Source organism: Loxodonta africana, chromosome 13 (assembly GCF_030014295.1).
Source record: "Loxodonta africana isolate mLoxAfr1 chromosome 13, mLoxAfr1.hap2, whole genome shotgun sequence".
NCBI classification, from domain to species: Eukaryota; Metazoa; Chordata; class Mammalia; order Proboscidea; family Elephantidae; genus Loxodonta; species Loxodonta africana.
In genome coordinates this window covers 52,246,709-52,267,706 of record NC_087354.1, presented here as the reverse complement: position 1 = coordinate 52,267,706, position 20,998 = coordinate 52,246,709, and the positions used below count along the sequence as shown (strand labels likewise).

General features: G+C 43.9%; 1 protein-coding gene across 2 annotated transcripts in view; it reads left to right on the top strand.

Moving 5' to 3' along the window:
* USP3 (ubiquitin specific peptidase 3) overlaps window positions 1–20,998 on the top strand; it is an 87,901-nt gene extending 66,903 nt beyond the window's left edge. Inside the window, exons 9-15 of one of the 2 annotated variants that reach the window (XM_003418345.3) lie at window positions 261–407; window positions 5,175–5,281; window positions 5,456–5,536; window positions 16,798–16,916; window positions 17,363–17,476; window positions 17,628–17,695; window positions 20,191–20,998. In XM_003418345.3, coding sequence (XP_003418393.1) covers window positions 261–407; window positions 5,175–5,281; window positions 5,456–5,536; window positions 16,798–16,916; window positions 17,363–17,476; window positions 17,628–17,695; window positions 20,191–20,356 — 802 coding nt within the window. In that variant the 3' untranslated portion in view covers window positions 20,357–20,998. The remainder of the gene's footprint in view (window positions 1–260; window positions 408–5,174; window positions 5,282–5,455; window positions 5,537–16,797; window positions 16,917–17,362; window positions 17,477–17,627; window positions 17,696–20,190) is intronic. The other variant, XM_064267433.1, reaches the window with a different exon arrangement.

Below are 20,998 nucleotides of genomic sequence, written 5' to 3'. Positions count from 1 at the left end.
TGAGGGGTCTGTTGAAGAGATGACCATAAGGCCAACTAGCTCTCATATTCTTTAGTTTTCAAACTTACTTTCAAGTATTAGAATTTTTTCTTGAAAGGAGATTTTCTGTGTAAAATGTGAAGCTCGTGGAGGTGAAAGCTGAGGAGCCCTGGGTGCTGCTGAGCACAGAGCTGCAGCAGCCGTTTCCAGCTCTCTGCCCACCTGTTTGTTGCAGTGGGTGGCAGAGCCTCCCAGTGACCGAGTGTTCTGTTTGTTTTAAGGGGCTATCAGCAGCAGGACGCCCATGAGTTCATGCGCTACCTTTTGGACCACCTACACTTGGAACTCCAGGGCGGTTTCAATGGTGTTTCCCGCTCAGCGATTCTGCAGGAGAATTCCACTTTGTCTGCAAGTAACAAATGCTGCATGTAAGATTTAGTTTCCTTTTAATGGTTTACTGGCTTCAGACATTTCTGTTGGTGTTGCTATATACTAAACTTATACTGGTGGGAGAGAGGGTGTCCTGGATGTTTGCTGCAACTTTTGTGTACTTGAACTTTGTGACCAAGTGAACTAAATGTGCCCCCTGCGTCCAGCCCAGCGGCATCTTGTATTTACATGCTGGAATGGTGCTGGTTTTTAGAAGTCCCTGGGTGGCACAGATGGTTATGCGCTCAGTGATAATCAAAGGGTCGGAGGTTTGAGTCCACCCAGAGGCACCTGGGAAGAAAAACCTGGTGATCTACTTCCAAAAAAAATCAGCCACGGAAAATCCGGTGGAATAGAGTTCTACTCTGCCACACATGGGGGAATTGGAAAGGACTCCATGGTGACTGGTGTGGTGGTTCTAATTGTTACTTAGTGTCAATTATTTTTAAGCTTGAAAAAAATAATAGAAAACGTGTATGATTTAGCATTTAAAAGGTTTTCTCACAGATGTACTTTGCAATGGGTGGAAGACTTGATTTTCATATACCAAAATAATTGCATTTGTTCACTAAAAACAAAAGTTTAAACGTGAATTTTCCTGAAACCGCATTTTGGACTGAGATTCTCCTAAAGTATGTCTCTTCTTTAATGGTATTGAGGCATCTGTAAGTCCTCAGAATTTTTCTTGCCTGTCAGTCTGAATGAACACAAGCCCTCCGGATTGCTTTCCTCCGTACTAACAGCTGCAAACCTACGCTGAGATCAGACACTTGTTTTCCTTGAGGCAGGGATGACTTACTGTTATTTCAGCCTTGATTTCGGTCAATAGTGCCCTCCTTCTGTTGTTGGTACTGAGCTGTGCAGGGAAGCTGAAAAGAAAGAAAAGGGTACATACTATATAGGGTCGCTGTTGTATTGTCTGGCAGTCCCTAAGTCTGATTTACTAAGAGTACCAAAAAAAGACAAACCCACTGCCACTGAGTCAGTTCTAACTCATAGCGAACCTATAGAATAGAGTAGAACTGCCCCACAGGGCTTCTAAGGCTGTAATCTTTACAGAAGCAGACTGCCACGTCTTTGTCCTGAGGAGTGGCTGATGGGTTCGAACTGCCGGCCTTTTGGTTAGCAGCCAAACATTTAACCACCGCACCACCAGGCCTCCTTTAGTAAGACTAGGTTTTTTAATAATGAAGCAAGGCACCCTCAGCCTCATAGCCAATCTGGCAGTATCAGAAGTGCAGCCAATATGAATTGCAGTAATTCTTGAGGTGTTTGTCCCCTCTGTCCCCTCCCCAGGTCTTGGTAGCTGTGATTCCAATTAGGATCCAGTTTAGAACCAAAGGGCCTGTGACCTGGTAAAATGTATTTTATGATGGCATACTCATACACAAAGTATATTGAACTGGACTTGTATCAAAGATAGTCTGTGTGAAGTGAGAGGGTATGTGTCTTTATTATGATGCCTAGGACAGCCTTACGGACACACACTGTAATACTCATACCATTGCCGTCAATTCTGACTCATAGCGACCCTATAGCACAGAGCAGAACTGCACCATAGGATTTCCAAGGCTGTAAATCTTTACGGAAGCAGACTGCCACATCTTTCTCCTGTGGAGAGGCTCGTGAGTTAGAACTGCTGACCTTTTGGTTAGCAGTCGAGCGCTTTTACCACCAGGGCTCCTCTAATACTCATAGCGTGCTATTTTAGTACCTAATGAATTTTTCAGTATTAATTCATACTATTTCATGATATTTTAAAGAATGGTAATTGCAAATTCCATTAATGAGTTAAAAGTGAAAAGCATATCACCAAATTGACTACGTTCTGAATCCCTTATATTTCCTTGAAGTCACTGGAGGAGGTATTTCAGGATGTAAGGATCATAGTCACTAAAATTAGGAAATGCAGCATTTGTATTCAGTTGTACAAGCACACCCCACCCTACCGAAGATGGGGTGGTGGTGGTGGTGGTGGTGGTGTGGTAGAAATAACTGGCAAATTCCTTCCCTTTGGTACATAGAAAACCATTAGTGCCACTCTAAAGGACTCTAGCAGCATAAGGGAGTTCCTGGGTGGTGCTGATGGTTAACATGCTTGGCTGCTAACCAGAAGGTTGGAGGTTCAAGTCCACCCAAAGGTGCCTCAGAAGAAAGGCCCAGTGATCTGCTTCTGAAATGTCAGCCATCGAAAACCCCAGGGAGCACAGTTCTACTTTGACACACAGTGGGGTTGCTGTGAGTTGGAATCAACTGGAGGGCAACTGGTTTAACAGCATAAGAACCTGTCCAAGTAGTCAACGTTGAAACACACTTCATGTGTACTTACGGTAAATGGAGCCATTTCAGAGTTTATTTACGAGCCTTGTTTAAGTCATGGTACACCTCAGATCGCCACCACACAAATCAGTCGTAAGTTATTGCCAGACTTGGTGGGCATCCTTTTCTCAGAGGGGAAGGTTATGAAGGAAGAACCATATTGAGTTGAGATATATTGGGTTTTTAATAAAAGCCATTTCCGTATTAATAAAATACAACATCCGCATGAAGAATCAATTATAGCCCCTTCATTTTCAGTTGGTGTTTTCTGGCGTGTCTTCTGTTCACAGCACGGATATTTAGCCTGAGAGCTGAAATGGCCTGCATGTCCTGCAGTGCCCAGTGTAGCTTCCATGTTTATTTACCAAGGCCAGAGCTCCTCTTTTTTTTAATAAAGCTGCAATATGTTTCTTTTGCCAGGAAAGGAAGGAAGCTGTTTCCTAGAAAAGGAGGCAGCCTTTTAGAATGATAGAATTGGTTGATTAGGTTTAGTCTGCCTCATCTGTCTCGTAGGTTTAATTCAGAGCAGCTGAGAAAGCATGGTTCATTGATTGCAAGTGACAGAAACCACCTCAAAGTGCTGTTAGCAAAAAGAGGCATTTACTGACTCAAATAACTGCATTACTGCACTAACATGCAGGTGTTTGTTGTAGCACTGTTCACTTTAGCAAAAACAACCTCACTATCTGCCAGCTTATTGGTTAAATCTTGTATAGTGTTACCAGCACAGATGCTCAGGCCAGACCACCTGAGTGACTTATGCTAAGTTACTTACCTTTTGGGCCTCAGCTTCCTTGTCTGAAAATGGGGCTAATAGTATCCATCTCATGGAGTTGTTGCGAGGATTCACTGATTTGATAAATGGAGAGGAATGGAGCCTGGCACGTAGGAAGTGCCGTCTAAGCAAGTGTTTGCGTTACTTGGCTGTCATGGTGCACTTTCTCGATCATTCCTCTGTCTGTTGTATGTCCATACTGTGGTGTACTGAGCAGCTGTCAGAAAGATCGCAGTCCATGTTCAAGAAACACTCTAGGGGGAAAAAAAAAAGCCAGAAGCAAGCATGATTTAGCTTTATGCTAATAAGGTAGTGTGAACATTTTTAAGTGGTTTCCTTTTGCTCAGCACGCCTCTAAAAGCACTTTGCATGTTCTGCCTACACACCAGGCCACTGAGGTGGATACTCTTCCTGTAATCCCTATTTTACAGACGTGAAGTTGAGGCATGGAAAGGTGAGGTAACATTAGAACAGTGGTGTTTCCACTGTTCTTGACCTCTACAAGGAAATTACCGTATTTTTTTGCAGATAATACACGCCTTCTGTGTTTGTTTGCCAGCCACGCCCTCCCCTCATGAGACACTCCCACCGCCATGCCAATCCTCTTTCACGTGTTGCTGTAGAAAAAAATCAGCACAGCGCTTACAGAAATACTTCATGGGGGGAGGGCAAGACCGGCAAACAGACGCAGAAGCCACGTTTGAGTAAAAATACGGTACTTACACTTTTTTTTTTTAAAGTGGGCTTTTTAAAAAGGCTTGTTTATAGTAACATTCAGCACTTTCAATTATAAAGTCACACCTCCAGAAATAAAAATTACTGAATCTGTATTAAATTTCTTTACCTTCTTTTCCCCAAATCTGACAGATGCCTATCTAAAAATATCTAAAAGGATCTCTGATTAAGGCTGTTCAAAGTAAAGTAATAGACTTTCCAAAGATTCAAATACAAGGCAGGTTCCTGTTTTCTGAGAGAGATACACCTACTCCTCACTTACCAACTATCTCGTTAGTCAATGTTTCGCATTTGCGACAATAGTAAAAAATCTACTCAGCGTGTTAGCAGTGTACATCTGGCAGTAACGAATGCTAATGTGCGAGGCGAGAGGAACGCAGGCTGTAATGATTAAGGTTATGTGTCAACGTGTCTGGGCCATGATTCTCAGTGGTTGGCAGTTACGTAATGACGTAGTCATCCTCTGTTTTGTGATCTGATGTGCTCATCCTTTGTTTTTACATAACAGAACGACCTGGTCTTTGGAACCTAACCATGTTGATGAGTGAAGAGTGGGTGTATTTCTGCGTGTGTGTGTGTTTGTGTGTGTGTTGGGGGTAGGGTCATTATGGCCCAAGTATAGGCATGTAGGTGATATGCTAATTAATAGAGAGCAAAGGTCTGAAGGGTAGTCCCACACCCGTGTTAGTTACTTCTGGAGAAAATAATGGGTTTAGAGAGGGATTTGATCTTCCAATTGCATTACTCTTTTATTTCGTCTGTGTCTGTATAGCTTTGAAGTTTTTGTATTATTTTGTAATTTAAATAAATATAAGTGATGCACATATTCCCCCAAAGCAGTCACCTACAGGGGCTTTTGCAAATATTTGTTTCAGTTTTTCAAATGTCGAAGAGAGTGGTTTTTACTGAGATGTTTTCCTGTGTGTGTTTTCTTTAGAAATGGAGCATCTACTGTTGTCACGGCTATATTTGGAGGTGTTCTCCAGAATGAGGTTAACTGCCTCATATGTGGGACAGAATCTAGAAAGTTCGACCCATTCCTAGGTAAGACATATTTGGCTTGTGGATATATGATATTTTATTAAAACATTAATTTTAATGTTTCCTTTGAAGACTTAGATAGCAAAGAGATAAATCTCTAGAAATACATGTTTTTGAAGTTATTTATTACTGAGCATATGCTTTTTTAATGGCTCTGTTTTCCTATCTTCTTTTAAGATCTTTCATTAGATATTCCAAGTCAGTTCAGAAATAAGCGCTCTAAGAATCAAGAAAATGGACCAGTTTGTTCACTACGAGGTAAAGACACTTTCACGTTCTAGAATTTTTTTCTCCTCGCCTTAAATAGCTGAATAAGTTTATAAGTTCCTTTTAGCACGTACGTGGTTAATATCCTTCATGAATCTGGGTTGTAACTTAACAAGTCTAGCCTGAATTTCTTTTCCTACTTGAAAAAACTCCATTTAATAAGGATTTCATTAGATAATTAGGTCAAGCATAAAACATTTCTCACCGTTTTCTCCCTTTGTTTTAAATACTTGATTTAAAATTGAAAGTCTATAGCAAAAAATTTTCTGATCAAATGAGGTAGAATTTATTCAAGCACCATTTTAAAATCCACAGAAGGAAAAAAACAGCAAAGTTTTATAAATTATTGTGTTATTTAGCCTGTGTGGATATTCTGTTGGAAAATCTATTATTGAAAACACAGGAAACTGTTGGTTAAGGCTGAAGCCTTGTTACTAAACTGTAAGACTATTAAAATTCACATTTACTTTGGGAGATTTTTTAACATTTTTTTTCATTGGTGAGTATTAAGGCAGAAGACCTTGTTAAAAATTTTACTCCTGAACATAACTGTACCGATGGGTCACAGTCACAGTTATTGATCTTGTTAGTCATAAAAAGAAGAAACTGGAATAGAAAAGAAAAGACGTAGTCTTTTTTCTATCATGAAGTAACTCTACACTGAGGGTAAATAGCAATTTCTGTTCTGCATCGTGTGTTCACTAAAAGTAATGCTTTTCTCATTCTCAGCTTTTTTAGGGGTATTGACATGATGAATGAAATGACGAATGAAATTGAAATAAAAAATACTATACATATATATGTGAGTGTTGTATCTTAAAAAAAAAATAAAAAACAAAAGATTCTTTTGGTCTAGAACTGCACTGTCCAGTAGGTAACCACGAGTCACATGTGGCTATTAGAATTTTAATTAAAACAAGCTCAGTTCCTCCGACACACTAACCACGTTTCAGGTGCTCAGCAGCTACTGTATTGGACGGCACAGATACAGAACATTTCCATTACGTCAGAAAGTTCTGTTCGTCAGTGCTGCTCTGGAATCAGATTATACTAGTAGAGATAGAACTTTCTAAGAGACAGGCGTCTCCGTGTCACAGGTGTTGTACGCATTGTGAGGCATTTGCTTTTTAAAAGCACAGCAGCAAAATTGTTGCTGGTAGTTTGAAATCCCTCCGGGAATGACTATCAAAGACCTTGGATGACTGGAAGAAATGAGAGCAAAGCAGCTCTGTGTGTGAAAGCATTTTGTGGATGCTGTCAGTTCTTTCCCTTCCTACCCAACTGGTGTTGAATGCCTTCTTTGAACAGAAATACAGAAGAAATTTAAGGAAGCCCTATCCGCTCCACTTCCCCCCAAAATGTATAATAGCCATAGGATGTTCCTCCAAAACCTTTTTGGCCTATTTGAGATTAAGAAAATGTCATAATATGCATAATATCAAATGTCAGATCATTATCTCCTTACGTCTGAGGCATGTGAATACATGCTAATTTAATCATAAAACAAATACTATTTGATCATTTAGATAGGAAATCAGGGAAAATTAAATTATTAAAGTAATTAGCCTCAAAGCATATAATTTAAATTGGACTATGACTTCATTTTTATAAATTCTTTAAGAATTATAGTAATATTGACATAAAAAAAACAAAAACCAATGATTCCGACTCATGGTGACCCTATAGTAACACTAGCGAAATATAAAATACCATTCTTCTATATAAACACATGAATATATATATATTTGAATAATACTTCTTCAATGTTTAATAATACTCTGTAGGTCCAGATGGCCTCTGGTTGGAAGATACAGACACTGGTTTGTCAAGGCCTCTTTCCTTCTCGCCCTTCGTACAATGTCCCCCATCCTGATTGGTGGTACATGTAGTTCTTGTGTCTCCCATAGCATGGCAGTCACTGCCTATCCCAGAATACTGCAGTACCAAGCAGACTCACCTTGCGTTGAGCCGTCCAGAAGGAGCGTGTCTGACACAAAATGCGCGGTTGGTTGGTAGTACATATGAGAACATCAGCTAGGCAGAGGCACTTGCCTCACATCCAAGGTAGTATTTTTCTTAGCATAGACTCGTTACAATCTGGTGTGATTGTGATGAGCTTCAGGGGGCCCAGACCATCCCGAGGGGTTTAGGGTTTGGCTGGAAGCATGTTTTCTGTGTTCTTAGCTGGCTTTCCTTTGAATTCTCAGACCTGATTTTTATTTTGTTAAATAGCTTAATGTCAGCTTAAAAAAGTAAATGATAGGGTCTGGTAATTCCTCATTTTTGCAATTTTTTTTATTGTGGTAAAGTATATGTAACAAAAAGCTTGTCATTTTAGCCATTTTTAAGTGTACAATTCAGCGACGTTAATTACATTCACCGTGTTGTGCAGTCATCACCACCACACGTTTCTGAAAGTTTGCCATCCCCCCAAACGGAAACTGGGTGCCCTTTCAGCAGTCCCTCCCCGCTGTCCCTTCCCACAGCCCCTGATAGCTGCATTCTGTTTTAGTTTGCCACTATTTTCAATTAAACCCACTGCCACCGAGTCGATTCCAACTCACAGCGACCCTGTAGGGCACAGCAGAGCTGCCCCACCAGGGTTTCCAAGGCTATAGTCTTTCCAGAAGTGGACTGCCACATCTTTCCCTTGAATTACCAAGTAAAGGCATTTCTTTCTTGGACACCCACGGTGTGTTGAATTTTAGTTGATTTATACCCATTTCTTTCTGACCTGGAGATGGAGATGTGGGATTACCTGGTAAGTCTCAGTGTACACAAGAAATGTGTGCTTTTTGGATATGGAATCGTTAAGGTTGGTTTTAAAAGGAAAGGTGATGATGAGAAAGACCCGCGGGGACTGAAGTTCTTTAACCAAAGGTGTGCATATTACGAGAGGCTAAAAAACCCAGTTCTAATGCCTGACAAAGATAGCATCAAAAAAAAAAAAAAAAAAAAAACTCAATTTCACTAATATTATAGATCAAAAAAAATCCTAAATAGAATATTAACAAGGAGGATCCCATAACGTACTGTTCTAAAACAACACCGAACCGAGATCAAGTAGGATTTATTCCAGTAATTGCAAGGATGATTTAATATTAGAAAGTGTAATTTATTGGGTTAAAGGAGAAGACAAAATGCTCAGAGAGGTTTTGATCAAATTCCAAAGCCATTACTGATTAAAAGAAGAAGAAAAAGCTCTTGGAAAGCTGGGAAAAGGAATGTAAATTTACGTGGATTGCAGTCAGAAGCCATCAGTGGTCACCACGGTTCCTGGTGAAGCCCTAACAGCCTCGGTTAAAGTCAGGAATCTGCCAGGAGGCCTGCTACTGGCAGTGTCCCCCAGCCTTCTCCTGGAGGGCCAAGGCAAGACACAAGAAAGACCTATTGGTCAACATTTGCTGATGAATTGACCACGTCTAGAACATTTCAAGAGAATCAGCTGGAAAATCATGGAAGAATGTGTAACAATAATTGCCTCTGTGGAACAGGACTGTGCAGGAGACCTGCTTTTCTAAGACCCCTCAATTTTTTTGTTTTTTAAATCAAACACAGTACTATTTTGATAAATACGTTTTAAACATTGGACTAAAAAGTTTAGTAAGGTGGCCATATAGAAACTAGACAAAAAACCAACTGCTTTCTTACATATAACAAAAGGTCCTGTTTACCGTAGCAGTAAAAACGCAAACATTACTTGTACTTAAAGAATAAATTTAGATGATGAAAATTTAGAAAGCTTTAGCCAAAGGGCAGATAAAAGGCTGAATAAACACAGCCATGTCATATTTTTGGATGGGGAGATCCAATATGATAGAAATGTCCATTCTCCCCCAAATTATTCTCTTTTTTCTGATTGGTTTATAAGTTCCCCTGGAAGCAGAAATTCTGAAAAGGAGCTAAAAACGTTTTTAAAATGAAGATGAGGGGGCAGGGAGAGATAGGGTAGGGTAGGAAATGTCCTGGAAGTACTAAAATAGCATGTGCTGGTACAAAAACATGTACATGGGGATTTATTTTATGGCAGAGATAAAATTTTAAATGAGTGGGGAAAATGAAAAATTAGTAAATGGTATCTGTAAATGAAGACTGATTTGGGAAAACATTAATTTCATTCATACCTCGTATCATTTCCCAAATTAATTCAAGAAGTCCATGAGGTTTTATGAAAAATAAAACCACGAGGGCACTACAGGGAAACAATTTTGTGATCTTCGTGCAGTGGAGAGCTTTCTAAATCCAGTAACTGTGAAAGCTGGTACTTGTGTAAGGCGGAAACCTGTCAGAGAAGGAGTTTTCCACTAAAACGAGCGATAGCAAAGTGGTCATACTGCACCCTGTCAAAGGTGGAAACTTTCAAGACCCAGAAAAACAAGTCAGTCCCGTCAAGTTCCAGCTCTCACAGGTTTCACGGTGTATCACCAAGGCCAGAAACCATAAAGGGAAAAATCTGTAAGTTTAACTGCATGATGCTGAAGGCCACCATAGACAACGAGAAAGGAGATGATAAGCTTGAAACGGGTATCTGTAACATGAGAAAGAGCATTTGGGGAAAGTACAGTATATGAGGAAGAAAAGAAGGGCAGCTGGATAATTTCACATGTGAAAAAAGTATTAAGCCTCACTTATGGTCAAGAAAATGTTAGTGAAACAAGATTGGTGAAAATGATAAAGATACATAATATCCACTGTTAGTGATGGTTTTGGAAGTAGGTAGTCTGTCTCTTGGTATTAGTATTTAGGTAGTACAGTTTTGTTTGAGGGTAATGACCAACATTTTTAATGTCAGTTCCTTGGACAGTTATTTCAGTTGTAAACATGCATAATAATAAATGTACAGAGATGTTCATTAAATCACTTTCTTGTCATTGCAAAAAAATGAAAAACAACCTAAGTGCTCATCAGTAGGGCACTGGTTTAATAAATTGTACTGGGTAGCAAGTGAGTCAGTGGTTAAGCAGTCGGCTTGTAACTGAAAGGTTGACCGTTTGAACCCACCAGTCTCGGGAGAAAGATGGGGCAGTCTGCTTCCGTAAAGATTACAGCCTTGGAAACCCTGTGGGGCAGCTCTGTCTATAGAGTCACCATGAGTCAGAATCAACTTGAAGGCAACGGGTTTATATAACAAGAAATAAAGAAAAAGTTGATCGGTAGCTATGGCCAGACAAACACAGCTATTACATAATGAAGAGTAAAAAAACTCATCCTGGTTTTTTATATGTACATGGAAGTATAGATGTACAGTGACTCCATTTATGTGAGAGAGAGAGAGAGGGGAAAAAAAAAAAAAAATCTGCGCACCGAAGCGCATGCGCCATGCTGGTCCATCACCATCTGCTCACTGAAGCGCGTGCGCCATGCTGGTTCATCTACATCTGCGCACTGAAGCGTGTTTGCCATGCTGGTCCATCTACATCTGCGCCCTGGAGGGTGTGCGCCATGCTGGTCCATCTACATCTGCGCACTGAAGCTAGAGCGCCATGCTGGTCCATCTACATCTGCGCCCTGGAGCGTGTGCGCTGTGCTGGTCCTAGCTGTTAATTTAGCAGTGATTGCCGGGGAGGGGGTCGGGTCAGTTTCTGGAAGAAATGGAACTGGAACTTATTTTTCACCCACTTTTCTATTGTTTGAATTCCTTTTTTTTTATTTTTAATCTATTGTGTCTCATCTTTATAATTATGTAATTATATAATACTTCTTTTGGGGATGGAGCCTTGGTGGCGCAGTGGTTAAACTGCTAACCAAAAGGTAGACAGATCATAATCCACCAGCCACTCCTTAGAAATCCCCATGGGGCTGTTCTCCTCTGTCCTATAGGGTCGCTCTGAGTCCGAACTGACTCGATGGCAGCAGGCTGATTTGGGGGGAGTAAAACAAAACATATATTAACTTATGCATACTTCCCGTCTACTGCTTTTTAAAATTAAATTTATGTAATACGTAAAAGTGATCTAATAACGTCAGCACACCAGTGTTAGTCCCTGCCCTCCGTCGGGATGCTCTTAAAGCAGTTTATATAATGTGGAAGGCGGACATTGTGCAACATATGCCGTGAAACCCTTGAGGATCTTTAAAGAGTTCTGGAAACCACCATGGCATATGTATATACTTTTTCCTCAGGAAATGCAATAAAATGCGAGTGAAAAATTTAAGCTGCATCAGATCCCTAATAAGAAAGGCGAAGGTTAGGCAGCAAATAACGAAGCTTTCCTGAGGTGTGCGTGCGGGGCAGCTAGTCCTGTTCACTGGCCACGTGATTCACTTCCACGGCTGAGCTTTGAGGCGAAATTCGTCTGCATGCTGCCACGTATAATTGCACTGTAGACTATTTCTGGGTCATGGAGGCTTCTCAAATAGTTAAACCGCAAAATCAAGCTCATTACCTGCGAGTCCATTCCAACTCATAGCAACCCTATAGGACAGAGTGGAATTGCCCCACAGGGTTTCCAAGGCTGTGACAGCTGCTAACCAAAGGGTTGGCAGTTTGAATCCACCACGCGCTCCTTGGAAACTCTATGGGGCAGTTCTACTGTGTCCTACAGGGTCGCTAGGAGTTGGAACTGACTCGAAAGCACTGGTTTTTTTTTTTTTTTTTAATCTTTACGGAGCAGCTTGCCACATCTTTCTCCCTCAGAGCAGTTGGTGGGTTCAAACCACCAACCTTTCGGTTAGCAGCTGAGCACTTAACTATTGTGCTGCCAGGGCAATTGTTAAATCCGTGAATGTCAAGGATATGCTGTGTCTAAGTGGTCGTCCTCTTTAAAAAAATGTGTGTGTACACGTTTCAGTATGGGTTTCCTTACTACAAAGAGGGGCCCTGGTTGCATGGTGAGTTAAGTGCTCTGTTGCTGCCAGAAGAGCTGGTCGTTCAAACCTACCACCAGCTCTGAGGGAGGAAGACATGTAAGTCTTTGGTGAGGTTTATGGCCTTGGAACCCCTGTGGGGCAGTTCTGCCTTGTCCTATAGGGCGCCTGTGAGTCAGAATCAACTTGGTGGGAACAGTTCCGTGTTTTTTGTTATTACAAAGAAATATACGCTCATTGTAGAATTTGAGGAATGTTCTACAAAGAAGGGAATAAACATCCTCTCAGGAGCCCTGGTGGTGAAGTGGTTAAAAGCTACAGCTGCTAACCAAAAGACCAGCGGTTCGAATCTACCAGCCACTCCTTGGAAACCCTGTGGTACAGTTCTGCTCTGTCCTGTAAGGGTCACTATGAGTCAGAATCAGCTCAACGGCAATGGGTTTTATAAGCCCACAATGTAGAAATAACTTGTGGTTAAGGATTTTTATATTTAAAAACAGTGATTTCAAATTTGTTTTATAACACATCACTTGAAACTTTAGAATCTTTGTGTTTTGTTGGTTTTTTTTTTTTTAACCCTTTAAAAACTGTTAGAAATAGGCAGTGGGTTTTCAGGAGAGGCTCCCCAGGGGCACATGTCTTCTGACAAAGCTGTAGTCCTAAGGACACCCACCCCCTTGGCTGGGGTGCAGCGGTGGGCGTGGGGCTTCTGAGCCCGTGGTGACAGCGGGGTGTGAGGACACAAAAAGGGTGTTGTCAATTGGGCCACTATTTCTTAAACTGAGTGTTTGAAGATGTAAGCTCTGTTGTACTGCTTGTCTATGAATTGTCTGCTGGGCCTGGTTGTGTCTTCTATTTCTTTTTGGTTTATCATGGTATCTCATTGTTTATCGTATGAAAAGGAGAGAACTCTGCATGCTCTGTGCATAAATTAATTGTGAGACCACTGTGTGGCCACCCTGCAAGTTTAAGCACCTCGGGAAGGCAGACAAACACGAAGGAAGAAAATGTTGGAAAACAAGCAGAGGCTGGGAGGAGGAAAGGACCTCGGTTGCATTGGAGAGAGAATGAGGACAGGAAGGGGGCCACAGAGAGGAGGAGGACAGGAAGGGGGCCACAGAGAGGAGGAGGACAGGAAGGGGGCCACAGAGAGGAGGAGGACAGGAAGGGGGCCACAGAGAGGAGGAGGACAGGAAGGGGGCCACAGAGAGGAGGAGGACAGGAAGGGGGCCACAGAGAGGAGGAGGACAGGGAGGGGGCCACAGAGAGGAGGAGGACAGGAAGGGGGCCACAGAGAGGAGGAGGACAGGAAGGGGGCCACAGAGAGGAGGAGGACAGGAAGGGGGCCACAGAGAGGAGGAGGACAGGGAGGGGGCCACAGAGAGGAGGAGGACAGGAAGGGGGCCACAGAGAGGAGGAGGACAGGAAGGGGGCCACAGAGAGGAGGAGGACAGGAAGGGGGCCACAGAGAGGAGGAGGACAGGAAGGGGGCCACAGAGAGGAGGAGGACAGGAAGGGGGCCACAGAGAGGAGGAGGACAGGAAGGGGGCCACAGAGAGGAGGAGGACAGGAAGGGGGCCACAGAGAGGAGGAGGACAGGAAGGGGGCCACAGAGAGGAGGAGGACAGGGAGGGGGCCACAGAGAGGAGGAGGACAGGGAGGGGGCCACAGAGAGGAGGAGGACAGAGAGGGGGCCACAGAGAGAGGACAGGAAGGGGCCACAGAGAGGAGGAGAACAGGAAGGGGCCACAGAGAGGAGGAGAACAGGAAGGGGCCACAGAGAGGAAGGGGCCACAGAGAGAGAGGACAGGAAGGGGCCACAGAGAGGAGGAGAACAGGAAGGGGGCCACAGAGGAGGAGGAGAACAGGAAAGGGGCCCCAGAGGAGGAGGAGGACAGGAAGTGGGCCACAGAGAGGGGGCCACAGAGAGGCACTTTGGCTTTCAGAAAAGGACAGGGGTGATGGCCAGGCTTGGGTGCTGGGCTCTGTGGACCCGTGCTGTGGTGCTACTCGGTGGAGCCCACAGGGCCTGCACTTCCTCCTGGGGGGCTGCTGTGGAGCTGCAGTGGCCCCCCAGAGGGAGAAAAAGCAGGAGAGCATCTTGTGCTCTGCACTTTGTGTTTTGATCCCAAAACTGGAGTGCGTTCCTGTGAAGTGTTGATCTGTTCATTCTTTGAATAATGTCAATGGTTCTAAGGGTGTCAGATTGCAGAAGTTAGAGGACCTGTACAATTACAGAGAAGATGTACAGTCTCACCTACTAACTTGTTAGTAATCCTCCAAATGACACACGCTTTCACATGATGGGAGGGGCCCGTGTAGAAAGTGGTGCAGGCAGGTGAAGCGGAGGCAGAAAGGCTTCCCTGTGCCCAGTGGTCTTTGCGTGGCCCAGGCAGATATAGGGAGCAGTGTCTTCCCCACACCTAGGGGTCTCTGCATGGCAGTGCTGTGTGTCCTGGGCAGATACGGTGAGTGGTGTCTTCCCCACGCCCAGTGGTCTCTGTGTGGCACTACTGTGTGGCCCAGGCAGACATCTTCCCGGTGAACCTTACAGCCCCCTGGTCAGCGGGTGGAGGGGCTGATGCAGAGCTCCTCAGAGTTGTCATCCTGCTGCCCTCTCCTTTGTCTGGGAAAACTTCAAGCAGATGTTGATTTTAAATGTGGAAAATTGTGTTCTTTCTTCTTTCCTAATTCCCCCGCCACCACCGAAGGCCACAGCTCTTTGCATGATGTAACAAATCCTAGCTGATGAAAGCTGCCATGATTTCAGCCTCAGAGCTTACGAGCACCACAGCGATCAGTCTAAAAAGATTCACAGCACCAACCAGTCTGTGACGTAGTCAGTGCTCTTACAGACGTGGGATTTGGGAGGCCCCAGAGGACAGCATCCCCATAAGTTTGCACATTTGGGTTTAATGTGTGAGACTTGCATCAGGAAATGCAGTGTTAAACAGTGTACTCTCTGGTTGTCGCCCTCCTTGACATGACATAGCAAGATGGCAGTGTTGTATTCATGGCATCTGTTAGGACAGAGTTGGAGGGAGGAAGGCCGCTGTCAGCCTGGTGTTTGGAAAAGGCTAAAGGAGAAGTGGAGCTAGGGAAACAGGTGTGGGCTGCAAATTCCAGGTATTGGGATCAGTGAGCAAAGGTCTTGACCCCTGCTGGACTATCTAGTACCTGGCCCACACCTCAGCCCTGCTAGACTTTACCCACTGACTTACCCACTCAGGGAAGCCAAGGCTGACACTGACCTGGGAACTCTTGAGTACATCTTCCTTACAGCTGGGTGTGTGGTTCCTACTCAATTTTCCAAACTAAAGAAAAGCGAAGGATTAATTAACACAAAGGTCAGGATAGTGGCTACTCTGCTCGAGGGAGGGGCTCGTGACTGGGACGAGGCACACAGGATTCAGCTGACAGGGTCCCGCACATGGTCGTGCAGCTCGGCCACGTCCAGCTCGGCCACATGGGGGCCATTCCCAGAGGCCCAGGCTCCTCAAGTGCTGGAGAGAATCCATTTCTTAACCTGAGTGTGTGTACATGGGTGTTCAGCCTTTTCTCTAAGCAGAACAACAGACATTATTATTCTCAGAATGTATATTATTCTCTGCAGCATAGTACGTATGTTTTATGTAGCCTTCTGAACGTGTCACTGACTGCACCAGGAGTTGGCTGCCTCTTCTGTTACGTGTCTTAAGCTTATGGCACACAGGTCTCTGTCGCAGCTACTCCACTCTGCTGTTGGAGCGTGAGAGCGGCCAGACGATACACCGACAGAACTTTATTCACAAAGCAGGCTGCTGGCTGGGGCTGGCGTGGGGGCCATAGTTCACCAACCCCTAGATTACACAGTTAAATCTCTAAAAGCAAATTGCAGGTGTGGCTCATTCAGGTAAGAGTAGAGAGTTGGGAACAAAGGATTCCTTGATGGTTCAGCAGAAGATGTGGTTGATAAGGTAGCCTTCTGTAATCTGTGTTTATTTTTTCATAAATCATGCCTGTGAAAAGGTTGGTCCAAAATTGGACTTTCTTTTATGAACTGGGGCTTTGTCTTCTGTACTCTTAAGATACTGAGAGAAAATTGCTGTTGGGACTTCCATCACATCACGAAACCACTTGTACGGGAACTGTCTGGTCTAACTCTTTCATTAATAATAGCAAAAACACAACACTAACATCATCTGTCACCAGCTGATCATCCATCAGGCACGATGCCAGATGTTTTACACACATTTCTCTTCCTCACAGTAGGTCTCCAAAGTCGTTACTTTTCTTGTCTCCACTTTGCAACTGAGAAAGGTTGACTTTTCCAAGGACACGTAGCTAATAAACCTAGGATTTGAACCTAGGTTGTTCAGCTTTGAAGTTCGCAGGCGTTTTTCAGCAGCACAGCACCTCTGTTAAAGGCTTCCTGTTTTAATGGTGCCACGTCAATTTTGTTTCAGATTGTCTTCGCAGTTTTACTGACTTAGAAGAACTTGATGAAACGGAGTTATATATGTGTCACAAATGCAAAAAGAAACAAAAGTCCACTAAAAAGTTTTGGATTCAAAAACTACCCAAGGTAAGTTTTGAGTTTCAAGTTATGATACAGTTTCAAGAGAAAAATACATCTGATGAGAAGACAAAACGGTTTTTTAAGACTTTATGTGAAATATTCTGTATTCGCCCCTGGGATTTTTTCAGTAAAAGCTAAACCCTTGAGAACATCAAGGATCAAGAAACTAATAAAAACCAAACCCATTGCCATCCAGTCAATTCTGACTCATAGCAACCCTACAATGCAGAGTAGAACTGCCCTATAGGGTTTCCAAGGAGCAGCCAGGGGATTCGAACTGCCCACCTTTTTGTTAGCAGCCATAGCTCTTAACCACTGTACCACCAGGGCTCTCAAGAAACTAACAGGGAACCTAAAATATTTTTGAGAGACAGTAGTATCCTGTAGTTAATTTTGATTGAAAGGTAAAGTAGTATTTGTTCATAATCTCTGTCCTTATCTCCATTCCCCAGGTGCTGTGCTTACATTTGAAAAGATTTCACTGGACAGCGTATTTAAGAAACAAAGTCGACACATATGTAGAGTTTCCCCTGAGAGGTCTAGACATGAAATGCTACTTGTTAGAGGTGAGGTGATTGCCTGTGTTAGCACTATGAAAATACGGTTCTTCAGTAAATTTACGCCTTCACACAGAGGTCATGGAGGTAGGGGACACTGACTTCCTTGACCACTGCTCCTAACTCAGTCCTGGGGGGCGCCTTCTCCCTTGTTCTGTAGCCTGAGAACAGTGGCCCAGAGAACTGCCTCTACGACCTCGCCGCTGTGGTGGTGCACCACGGTTCGGGGTGAGTATGTCAGCGGGCTTCTTGTGGTTGGGAAATACCGGGTGGCCAGCACAGTGAAGATCTGCGGTCCTGCACAACCTCTGTCTTTTCATTTATGTGTGTGTGCGTATACATACATACACATTTTTTTTTTTTTTTATTGGTGGTGGTGGTTGAGAATATACACAGCAGAACATACACCAATTCACCAGTTTCTACATGTAAAATCCAGTGACATTGATTAGTCTTTGAGCTGTGCAGTCGTTCTCACCCTTGGTAAAATGGTGCGGTAGTATCATCAGAACCTGTCCAACTTCAGGGGGGATAATGACCAGGATCAGCCCAAAGCTGATTCCCATGAGGTGGAGGTCAGACATACGTCCACCCTCCAACCTTTTTACCAATTCTGACACCAGCCGTCCCTCCCATGGCCCTCTCTACTTCTCTTCTGACTCTGATAATCTATTGCAAGGGCCACACGGAACTCACAGAACATACTTACGGTTAAATGGTTTATTAAGGAAGCAACAGGGTGCAACTCAGGATCAGGAGCAACAGGCCACAACTGAGGATCAGGGTCAGGAGGTAGGTAGGCAAAGTCTCCCTTCTTCAGTGCAGGACAGCTCTCTCAGCTGTGCAGGCCTCCTCTTGGCCTTCTCAAGACAGGCTCCTCTTGGCCCCTTGAGGAGACAGGCTTCTCTTGGCCCCTCAGGACAGACTCCTCTCGGCCCCCCTGGGACAGGCTGACAGACTCCTCTCGGCCCCCCCCGGGACAGGCTCCTCTCGGCTCCCCCGGGACAGGCTCCTCTCGGCCCCCCCGGGACAGGCTCCTCTCGGCCCCCCCGGGACAGGCTCCTCTCGGCCCCCCCGGGACAGGCTCCTCTCGGCCCCCCCGGGACAGGCTCCTCTCGGCCCCCCCGGGACAGGCTCCTCTCGGCCCCCCCGGGACAGGCTCCTCTCGGCCCCCCCGGGACAGGCTCCTCTCGGCCCCCCCGGGACAGGCTCCTCTCGGCCCCCCCGGGACAGGCTCCTCTCGGCCCCCTTGGGACAGGCTCCTCTTGGCTCTGCTGTTTATCACCACTGACCCTGCCACCGTGCCCCTTCTGGGCCTTTTGCTGCTGGCTTTGCTGCTGAGCCCCTTCTGGGCCTGTCACTGTCTTCAATGTTACAGCCTTTGACCTGTGTTACAGCTCTTTTAGGAGGTTCCTTGCCTCTTTGCTGCTCTTCTCTTGGCTTTTCTTTTGTTTCTTCCTGGTTCCTGCTGTCTCAAACCTCTGTGGGGTTGGTTGCTCACATATGCAACTCCTTGTCAATTTCAAGGTATAGCCCTCCCATCAGGGTCACGAACTGACGAATCACCTCTCAGTAGGCCATAGACACTTAATTTGCATAGTAGGCTACAGACACTTCATTTGTATGGTCTGTAGTCACTTTATTTGCATAGTTTATTGACCAATCCCTGCAAGGTACAAACCAATCACAGGGCAGGCTGCAGCCCAGGGCCAGACAAAAAGTACCAAACCAAATTGTTCACAGCATACCAGGAAATATCAATCAACCTGGATAAAAGTAACAAACTCTCTGGGGTAGAAAACCAGGACAAAGGTAACTCCTCAGATTTTAGAGGAAAAATCTTTCAGGTTCTTTTTCCAAAGAGCCAAGGCAAAAGGCCACATAAAGGAACTCATTTCACCACACCCACCTTTTCCGAGTTTTTCCTCCATTAACATAAACTCACTCCCTCTTAAGTTTCCTATTTGATCTTTCCAGTTGCTGTTGTCAGTTTGATCCTGTATAGCTAGATCGTAAAAGAGCACAATGCTCAAGGCAGACATTCTTTACTAGTTAAGCCAAACTATTGTTTGGTTTTAAGAAGACTTCAGGGAATATTTTTGGTTTAAGGTTTAAAGATTATCTTAGGGCAATGGTTTCAGGAGTTCATCCACCCTCCATGGCTCCAGAAAGCCTAGAGTCCATGAAAATTTGAAATTCTGTTCTCCATTTTCCCCCTTTTGATCAGAATTCTTCTGTGGAATCTTTGATCAAAATGTTCAGTAATGGTAGCCAGGCATCATGCAGTTCTTCTGGTCTCATGACAAAGGAGGCAGTTGTTCTCATGGAGGCAGCTGGCCACACATTCCATTTCCTCCTCCTATTCCCAACTCTCATTCTTCCTCTATTGCTCCAGGTGAATAGACACCAATTCTTGTACTTCGAGTGGCTGCTTGCAAGCTTTTAAGACCTGAGGCACTATGCAACAAACTAGGAAGTAGAACAGAGCCACTAAACATGGTATTAGGCCAATTAACTGTGAAACCGTGACCCTAAACCTTCCATGAGGTGTTTGGTTGTATGTAAGCAGCTCCATCTTTAACAGAGTCTCTAAGATTTATTCTTTAATTATAGTGCTTATTAAATTCTATTATATATCTGACAGATTATATGGTTTCACAGATCCTTTTGTGATTTCTGTAGTCTTTTTTTTCTTCCTTTAATCTTTTGCCTTTTCTTTACAGGGTCGGCTCTGGGCATTACACAGCATTTGCAACTCATGAAGGTCGCTGGTTCCATTTCAATGACAGTACTGTAACACTGACTGATGAAGAGACCGTGCTGAAGGCAAAGGCCTACATCCTTTTTTATGTGGAACGTCAGGCCAAAGCCGGATCCGATAAACTTTAATACCTCCTCTAAATCGTTATTCGTCAACTATACCGGACAGACATTTCCAATTTTCCATAAATACTTGATCCAAGATTTAATTTCATTATGCACTTTTCAGTTTCCTACTTCGGGTTTAGTTTTATTTTGTCAATGGTAGTGACTTACTGAACATGGGCACCAACTAATTTTTTTTTTTTTAGTTCTACCAGAAAACCTCAGCAGATGTTTTGATTTGCTGCTTTTAGTTATAATAATTCAATTTTTATATGTAGTTTCAAGAACTTAGTTCTATTTGACTTTTTTATATTCATGTTTTCAGTTCTCACTCTGAGGCACATTTACATCAATGCTTTTGTTACTCTCACATGCAGAAAGCAAGATACGTTCCTGATTGTGATGAGAACACAACTGCCTGCCGCCTTGTCATGGCTGTGATGGAGATCAGGTTGACTCTAAATCAGAGGGTCATGTGTGCACATCATGTGTGGCCCACGAGATTTCACAGTGGCTGTTCAGTAGTCATTCCTGTTGCCTGTAACAGAGAACTGAGAGGGCATATCGTTAAGTAGACCAGGTAGCTGCTGCTCTCGGTGTCTCTCAAGGCTGCTATCCTTTAGCACTAACTAAATAAATTTGGTTCAGTTGTACCTGTACTGTAAA